The sequence below is a fragment of the Lynx rufus genome, unplaced genomic scaffold (assembly GCF_022079265.1).
Source record: "Lynx rufus isolate CCGP_SWC_20201006 ecotype Redwood Valley unplaced genomic scaffold, mLynRuf1.p SCAF_1, whole genome shotgun sequence".
NCBI classification, from domain to species: Eukaryota; Metazoa; Chordata; class Mammalia; order Carnivora; family Felidae; genus Lynx; species Lynx rufus.
The window spans coordinates 114,544,977-114,554,817 of NW_025814823.1; the positions used below are offsets into that span (position 1 = coordinate 114,544,977).

The following is a 9,841-nucleotide window of genomic DNA, read 5'->3' on the forward strand; positions in this document are numbered from 1 at the left end:
TTTGTATTTCCCTGATGAGGAGTGATGTTGAGCATCTTTTCATGTGCCTGTGGGCCATCTGGATGTCCTCTTCAGAGAAGTGTCTATTCATGTTTTCTGCCCATTTCTTCACTGGATTATTTGTTTTTCGGGTGTGGAGTTTGGTGAGCTCTTTATAGATTTTGGATACTAGCCCATTGTCCGATATGTCATTTGCAAATATCTTTTCCCATTCCGTTGGTTGCCTTTTAGTTTTCTTGATTATTTCCTTGGCAGTGCAAAAGCTTTTTATCTTCATGAGGTCCCAATAGTTCATTTTTGCTTTTAATTCCCTTGCCTTTGGGGATGTGTCAAGTAAGAAATTGCTGTGGCTGGTTTCTTTTATCCAACAGAGCATGCCAGCCTACAGGCATCTTTATTCCCCCTTGGGAATCTTAAGAGCACTAGATGTTTTCTAACATTTTCATCTTATTTCACCCTCCTAGCCATTTGAAGGACGCTTCAATTATCTCAACTTTATAAATACGGAGACAAATCATAGACACTCTCGCTTCATCCTACACCATCCAACTGCAGACAGTATATGTAAGAAACCCAAATCAAGTACCTTACTCATTCTACCAGATACTGTCCTTTAATACAAGATTCTGTAATCATTAAAAAGCAACCTATAACTTGTGAAATAACATTTATTTACAGAGCAGTTATAAGACGTTTAATTTAGTTACATCTAAATCAAGCCTATGGAACAAAGCTGTGGGCAACATTTATGGCTTAGCCCCAAATCTCAGCTTTCCCTGTTTTATGTTATGTCCACAGGCACCTTTGACTCCTTGGTTGTGAATTAAGGCATTTTTCTTATTAGAAAAGACAACAGAGAACTGGTAAACAAGTACTGGGATCTTCTGTAACTATCAATAAGAGGTCCCAAATCCAGAAAAGGTCAGGATAGCAGTTCCTGGTTAACAAAAGAGGTTTTCCAACATCCACAGGCTTGGCTGGTTCTCATTCCATACTATTTAAGTCTCTTCTTTTGTCTAACCAAACACTCAGCACCTACAAAGACAAGGTAATAGCAAGCTATGAATCTTAAAAATTACAGAGATTTGACTGTAATTTTATTTCTTTTTCTGCAGTAAGATCTGACTATGCTTTTTTTCTTTAAAGTATGGTCTTGCCCAGAAAAGAAACTCTCTGTCCTCTTTTGGCTACCATGTTTTACCCCTATAGATGAGACAGTGTGAACATACATTAATATCAATAGGTAGAGCAACCAAAAAATGGAGTGACTCCAGTCTTTGGTTTGCATGGTTAGCCCTCTGATTTGAGGCTCTGGAAGTAGGAGCTCCTGTTACTTCTGTATTCCCAACTCTCTTGAGACTTCTTCACTGCTGCCTGTATTCCTATACTACTTTACTTCATTATTCTATTAAAGCTGGTCCTACAGAGGTTTAGGGTTTTCCAAAGCAGTAGGTACAACGTTAGTACCTCAGGGATTTTAATCACCTTTAAACATAAACTCTGAGAACACAGGTCATTTTAACATCACTCTTATTCTCAGACTTACTAAAATCAGATTCCAGAGGCTGTACTCCTTCTTCTTATAACTCTCTTACATACACTACCTGAATCTGCTCCAAGACTTCTCGTTGCATCTCCACAGCCATATGGTACACATGATGATCAGAGTCATTGTACATCACAGCATTTTGGAACATCAGCATCAGGTCTCTCTGGAACTGAGCCATGGTACGAATCCGTCCCTTAGACAGATTCCTTTTCAGGCTAGTTAAGTCCATGGGTCTACAGGTGGCCAAGAAAAACGAGAGAAAATCAAATTTTCATGGTGAATATGTGGGACCTAACATGCTCTCATGGAAAACCAGCTCTCCAAGTAGTAAATGAAAATAGCAAATAAAACAGTAGCAAAGATAACAATACCCATCAGATAATAAAATGCCAATAGCAGCTAACATTTGACTTCTTACAATAGGCCAAGAGGTGTGCTAGGTACTTTCTACATTAACTCACTTATCCTCTCAATAAACCTATAAGCTGGCGCCTTATTATCACCAATTGGCAAAGAGGAAACACATCTAGAGAGGCTAAATACTTGCTCAAAGTCACATAGCTTGGATTCCAATTCAGAGGCAGCCTGACTCCAGAGCCCACAAGCCCAGCTACTATACTCTTACTACTGTAGGAGGAATGCTAGCCCCAGGTACCAAAGTTGTAAAGAGCTCCAATGATGAGTCACTCCCATCGTACTGACTGACTGACTGTTTACAATGTGTAGTCATATACTTGTTTAATCTACTTCTCTTACTACATAATCAAAAGTTAAAAATGTCCTTCTCCTTGTGTGGAGATAAAGAGTGTGAATCAAGTCAATGTTTACCTAAATAATTATTTAATGAGACACAAAAAGTGGGTATATAAGAGAAGACACAGCAGTGTACAAAGAGGACTGAACTAGAAGTTAAGAATCGGGTTTAGCAATCCCTATCAAAATAAGACTAGCATTCTTCACAGAGCTAGAACAAACAATCCTAAAATTTGTATGGAACCAGAAAAGACCCCAAACAGCCAAAGCAATCTTGAAAAAGAAAACCAAAGCTGGAGGCATCACAATCCTGGTCTTCAAGTTCTTATTACAAAGCTGTAATCATCAAGACTGTATGATACTGGCACAAAAACAGACACGCAGATCAATGGAACAGAATGGGAGAACCCAGAAATGGACCCACAAACATATGGGTTTCCTGCTTTGACAAAGCAGGAAAGAATATCCGATGGAATAGAGACAGTCTCTTCAGCAAATGGTGCTGGGAAAAGTGGACAGCAACAAGCAGAAAAATGAACCTGGACCACTTTCTTACACCATACACGAAAATAAACTCAAAATGGATGAAAGACATAAACGTAAGACAGGAAGCCATCAAAACCCTGGAGGAGAAAGCAGGCAAAAACCTCTTTGACCTCGGCTGCAGCAACTTCTTACTCAACCCATCTCTGGAGGCAAGGGAAACAAAAGCAAAAATGAACGACTGGGACCTCATCAAAATAAAGCTTCTGCACAGTGAAGGAAACAATCAGCAAAACTAAAAGGCAACAGACAGAATGGGAGAAGATATTTGCAAATGACATTATCAGATAAAAAGTTAGTATCCAAAATATATGAACAACTTACTAAATGCAACACCCAAAAAAACAAATAATCCAGTGAAGAAATGGGCAAAAGACATGAATAGATACTTCTCCAATGAAGACATCCAGATGGCTGACACATAAAAAAATGTTCAACATCACTCATCATCAGGGAAACATAAATCAAAACCACAATGAGATACCACCTTACACCTGTCAGACTGGCTAACATTAACAACTCAGGCAACAACAGATGTTGGCAAGGATGCGGAGAAAGAGGATCTCTTTTGCACTGCTGGTGGGAATGCAAACTGGTGCAGCCACTCTGGAAAACAGTATGAAGCTTCCTCAAAAAATTAAAAACAAAACTACCCTACGACCCCAGCAGCTGTACTACTAGGTATTACTCAAGGGATACAGGTATGCTGTTTCAAAGGGCCACATGCACCCCAATGTTTACAGCAACGCTATCAGCAATAGCTGAAGTGTGGAAATAATCCAAATGTTCACCAATGGATGAATGGATAAGGAAGATGTGGTATATATACACAATGGAGTATTACTCGGCAATCAAAAAGAATGAAATCTTGCCATTTGCAACTATGTACATGGAATAGAGGGTATTATGCTAAGTGAAATTAGTCACAGAAAGAATATACGACTTCACTCATATGAGATATTTAAGATACAAAACAGATGGAACATAAGGAAAGGGAAGCAAGAAGAATATAAAAACAGGGGAGGGACAAAACATAAGAGACTCTTAAACATAGAGAACAAACAGAGGGTTGCCGGAGGAGTTGTGGGAGGGGGGAAGGGCTAAATGGGTAAGGGGCATCAAGAAATGTACTCCTGAAATCATTGTTGCACTATATGCTAACTAACTTGGATGTAACTTAAAAAAAAAAAAAAAAAGAATCTGGCTTAGATCTAGTTCTGCTATTCACTGTTGATCACTACCAAGTCATGAGCACCTCTGAGCCTTACTTTCCTTATCTAGAGAATGAAGTAGTCTGTCTCCAAACGTCCTTTCCTGATCTTTTACACTATTTATACACTAGTTTATGACAGCATTTTAGGTGAACTATGTTATAAAAATCCAAAATAGTGCTATCAACCAATGTGTGTAAATAAACATTTGGAGTAGCATCTTTGCCTTAGCATACCTACAACTGCTTGAATGAATATAGCATTCTTTTCAAAGTTTCATTCCAGGGGCGCCTGGGTAGCTCAATCAGTTAAGCATCCAAATCTTGATTTCGGCTCAGGTCAGGATCCCACAATACATGAGATCAAGCCCCACAGTGGGCTTTGTGCTGACAGCACAGATCCTGCTTGAGATTCTCTCTCTCTCTCTCTCTCTCTGTCCCCCAACTCAAAATAAATAAATAAACTTAAAAAAAATAAATTTAAAGTTTTGTTCCAAAAGAGCAGTATCAAACAGTATCAAAGATTAATATAAGATGAATGGATATTACTTAAAAATCAATGCTGAAAAAGAAAACAGCCTATTATTTATCCTTTGTTCCTTGCATTCCTTCTCAAATGAAGACCAAACTTACCGTAACTTTACAAACTTGTTCAGCTGTAAAATATATCTTGAGTTTATAAGTAATGTAAATGAAATAAAGAAGTAATCATGGTGCCTGGCTGACTCAGTTGGCAGAACATACATCTCTTGATCTCGGGGCTGTAAGTTCAAGCCCAATGGTGGGTGTAGAGATTACTTAAAAATAAAATCTTTATGGGCCGCCTGGGTGGCTCAGTTGGTTAAGTGTCTGACTTCAGCTCAGGTCATGATCTGGCAGTTCATGGGTTTGAGCCCAGTGTTGGGTTGTGTGCTGACAGCTTAGAGCCTGGAGCCTGCTTCAGATTCTGTGTCTCCTGCTCTCTCTGCCCCTCCCCCACTCATATTCTTTCTCTCTCTCTCTCTCTCTCTCTCAAAAAAATAAACCATTAAAAAATATATTTAAAAAGTAAAATCTTTAAAAAAATAAAGAGAGAGAGAGAAAGAGAGAGGAAGGAAGGAACTAATAAATGGGAAATAAAAGTATGAAAAGACAGATATAAAAGCAACCAACCTTTTTCGACCCCTTTTTCACTGACCTTTTCACCACATCCTTGTATCCCGGGGCCTGCCTTTCTGATACAGGCTTCAGAAAAGGACTGCTGAACCTGTAAAGGGACAAACTCTGACAGGATGAAGAAACCCTGGAAAGTCACTCTAAATGAGAAGAGTGGCTGTGAATGCCAAGAGTGGTGTGGAGACCTACCTGTGACTGGCAATCATCTTCCAGACTGGCAAGAGAGTCTTCTTAAATAGCAAGTGATCCTGAACAGGGTCACTCTGCCCTAGATCAGACCTATGGGATAAAACAGGACAGAAAGTAAACAGTAACTTCACAAATGGTATTCTGTCTCTCCCAGGTGGGTAATGAGATTTTCTTAATACATAGCACTTCTAGTTAATATCTGAAGGGAGTAACACCATAGGAGTAAAAACATATTTAATGCTTCCATAAGAGACCCCAAACTCTATAAATATTCTCTTAATAATCACTATTAACCAAAAGTAATATCAAGTTTTATATTTCAAGTTAAGAGAAGCTGCTTTAGTATTTTTGAAAGAAGATTTTGAGTATTAGACTTGAGGGGCAACTTGACTGAGCCAGGTTTCCTGAATAAATAAAAATAGTAATTAGAGAGAAAAGTTATTTATGAAAGAGATTCTCAATGTTGATGAAACAGTTTTTTTTTTAAGTAGGCTCTACACCCAATGTGGGGCTCAAATTCACGACCCCAAGATCAAGAGTTGCATACTCTACTGACTGAGCCAGCCAGGCACCTGGAACAGATTTGTTTTATAAGAGGAAAACATACAGACTTCTATTTGTACAATAAAATTATATTTAAATCTACTTCTAGTGTTTTGCAATTCTAATTTCCTTTAATTTATAAAAGTAATCCATGTTCATGGTAACAAATTCAAATAGGCATAAATAGGGGCACCTGGGTGACTCAGTCGGTTAAGCATCCAACTGCGGCTCGGGTCATGATCTCACAGGTCGTGAGTTCGAGCCCTGCGTCGGGCTCTGTGCTGACAGCTCAGAGCCTGGAGCCTGCTTCACATTCTATGTCTCCCTCTCTCTCTGCCCCTTCCCTGCTCATGCTGTGTCTCTCTGTGTCTCAAAAATAAATAAACACTAAAAAAAAAAAAAAAAAAATAGGCATAAATAAAAGTCTGAATCTTAACAACCTTGGATAAAAATCCATACTTACGGCTTTGAGGAGGTAGCACGGCTGAAAAGGATATTCACCAAAGGAGTCTCCTGAATGCTGAAGCCATCATCACACTCACCTGAACAGGGCTGGTCTTCCAACTCTGACACATACCCTTCACCCTTGTCCTCCTCTTTGGATTCTTGCTGAACCTTCCCCTGAGAATGCCAGGTAACAAAGGAAACTTTACAAAGAGATTTACTATCTGCAAGGTAATTCTACCTGCACGGGGTAAATGAAATCTGACCTTAAGATGAGAAGGGTCAATTATATAAAGCTATAAAAGAAATCAGAGAAAGGTGACTTAACTAGACCTACATCAATGATTTCTTGCTAACAATATGTCTGGAGAACTGTGATTCCATACCCCAAGAAAAAAATGAAAAAGCAATATACTAATTGCTAGATGGATGCTGTATTCTTTTAAAACTGTCAGCATGACATGTGGACCTTAAGTTAACTAGTCTAGCGGATCAGACAATATTAACGACAATGGCATTCTAAATTTTATTCATTGCTTACTATGAGCCAAGTACTAAGCTAAGAGCTTTACACGAAATGTCTCATTTAGATTTCATAGCAAACCTAAGGTAGAGAAAGCACCATTATTCCATTTACAGCAGAAAAAGCTGAGGTTCTAAGATGTTCACTGACACACCCAAGGTCACACAGCTAACTGGTGCTAAAACCAGGATTTGAGCCCAGGTAGCTAACTCACTGGAGATAACCTATATGCAGTAACCACTCTGTTCTGCCTCCCTGGACAGAGGACCAATCAGTCAGATGATGTAAGTTATCCACTTACTTCTTCACTCTCTGTGCATAGTTGCTGAATTGCACAAACATCTGAGGGAGCTGGAGCCACCTCTGGCCTTCCATCTTCTCCCAGTGACTTCTTAGCTACTAAGGTGTCTACCCAGGCTGAAAGCTGTCCGGGCTCTCTACATGGTTCTTCTCCTTCAGTAGCTTCAATTTCCCTTCCCTCCTGTTGTTTGGCACCAGATGAAAGGCAGCAACCTTCACTTGATTCTTTGCTGCTAATGCACAGTGGCTCCATTAAATAAGCTACCTGCAATCATAGTTTATTATTAGATGCATAGGAACACCAATAGAAACGATCATCTACATATTGATAATGTTACATGATTATACTGTGAATGTGACTAAGTTTGAGATGGAAATGGATTAATTCATTCATTCCATCATTTAAAATGTATAAAATATCGGGGCACCTGGGTGGCTCAGTTGGCTGTGTCCAACTTCAGCTCAGGTCATGATCTCGCAGTTTGTTGGTTTAAGCCCCGCATCAGGCTGTGCTGACAGCTCACAGCCTGGAGCCTGCCTCAGTTACTATCTCTCTATCTCTCACTGTCCCTCCTCTGCTTGTGCTCTCTCTCAAAATAAATAAATAAACATTAAAAAAATAATAAAATGGGGGCGCCTGGGTGGCTCAGTCAGTTGAGCATTGACTTCAGCTCAGGTCATGATCTCATAGTTTGTGGGTTTGAGCCCCATGCCAGGCTCTGTGCTGACAGCTCAGAGCCTGAAGCCTGCTTTGGATTCTGTGTCTTACTCTCTCTCTGTCTCTCCTCCACTCACACTGTGTGTCTTTCTCAAAAATAAATAAACATTTAAAAAAAATTTTTAAATAAAATGTATAAAATATCTCATATACACAGACACTGGACTAGTTGCTAGGCACCTAACAGTAAACAAGATAGATATCGTTCTTGCCTCTTCAAGAAGCTTGCGTTCTCATTGTTCACGTTGTGTCAACCGTGATCAATTGGGAGTGGCAGTCTAGAAAAATGCTGAAAATTTTTATCCACCATGGACAATCCAGATAGAAGGAACACAACACAGGAGTTGGATTCTTGCTGATCTTTACCTAGGTTCTCCTGAATGTGTGAAGTTGCCACACAGACTCTGTCCAATTTAGTTTATTGCTGGTGGTAAACCTTAACCAAGGTAATAAGGACACTGCAAAATACTGCCTTCAAGTCACATTATAAGCTTCAAAAAGAGTCTGGGCATTGCCTCCCATAACTCAGAAAAACAAACTGCAATGCTATTCATAAGGTAGTCCTACAGAGAGAAATCCCACTTCCTATGACCTTGGGCTTCTAATACCTGGAATCTTAGAACATTCAGCCAAAAAGTACATATTTGGCACACGTTTTGTATTAGCACCAAGTGCTAGAGACATAGCCATTAACTTAGTTCTTGCCACTATGGAACTTTTGTTTTAGTCAACAATATCAAAAGTGGTAGAAATGTGTATAGGTAAGCATTCTCTTAGAAACTTGGGACTTCCAAACTTTGGAAACAATGGCTCCCCATTACCTCAGAAAGAAAGTGGAGCAGATTCTGGCAGCTGACTTGCTCTGCCTCTTCCTGAGATTCCTCACTGCTTCCGTCCCCCACAAGCAGCTCACTAGGTTCTCTCCCTGGGCTGCTTTCCTCTAGTTCCTCAGCCCCTGGCTCCTCTGTTTCTCTCCAGCTTCCCACATCAAGATCCAGACTGGAATCCCATGAGCTGAAGAGGGACCTGCAGTCGTTGCTCAGCTCAGAGTCATTGGGATAGTCTTGCTCTGAATCCAACCAAACCCACTCATGCCCCATCTGTAAATACACAGAAAAAAAATGCATTAAATTCACTCACATCACTGTTTTTTTTTTTTTTTTTTTACATCACTGTTTTCAAGACGTTTCCATCTCCCAAGTTCAGCAGAAAGATAAAGGATCAGAAATTTCTTTCTACTCACCATTAGAAAGAATAAAAGCTAGCTGAAGGGAGACAGGAGAGGAAATCTTTGTCATTGGGAATAAAATGAAAAAGCCCCATGTCAAACAGTTAAAATAATTTAATAATTCTTTCTTGGGTTTCCTTGAAGGAAGGAAGGAAGGAAGGAAGGAAGGAAGGAAGGAAGGAAGGAAGAACAAGAGCATAGTTAGCTAGAACAGAATTCCTCTATCCCAAATCACCCTTAAACTCAATTGGAAGGCAATCCATTTGAAAGACAAGAGATACTTTGCTCAGTGTATAGGCATTTTAAATTTATCAACCATTAAATCCTCAAAACATCCTTTAAAATTACCTGAAGCACCCTCCAGATCATATTTATCGCTCACTTCTCAGAATGAGAACTGCAATATCAAGTTTTAAAAATACCCTCCTTCTCATTTACACGATCCTGGTTTTCTTACCCCTTTATCCTCCCTTTTACAAGTTTCAAGAAATCCTTGTCTTCTATATTGCTTGGCCTCTGCTTCCTCATGAATACTTCCTTAAAATAATGTCTGTATTTTAAGGTTTCAACTTTGATCAGATGACTCCTATTCAAATGGCTCCTAAACCTCTACCTTTACTTTATGTGTATTCTGGTCTCATTTTTCCATGCATCCAAAAGTCAATTCCCTTCAGGTGCTCTACCAC

At 39.4% G+C, this 9,841-nt stretch overlaps 1 protein-coding gene across 1 annotated transcript; it reads right to left on the bottom strand.

Annotated features, from left to right (window-relative positions):
• Positions 1 to 283: 283 nt before the first annotated feature.
• Positions 284 to 9,217, bottom strand: LOC124516077 (bromodomain-containing protein 8-like). Its single transcript, XM_047085239.1, has 7 exons — positions 8,749 to 9,217; positions 7,211 to 7,474; positions 6,406 to 6,563; positions 5,400 to 5,489; positions 5,233 to 5,301; positions 1,605 to 1,782; positions 284 to 1,035 (listed from the first exon to the last, which is right to left on the bottom strand). The coding sequence occupies exons 1-7, from the start codon at positions 9,052 to 9,054 to the stop codon at positions 985 to 987; spliced, it is 1,116 nt and encodes a 371-aa protein (XP_046941195.1). The 5' UTR covers positions 9,055 to 9,217; the 3' UTR covers positions 284 to 984.
• Positions 9,218 to 9,841: the final 624 nt, after the last annotated feature.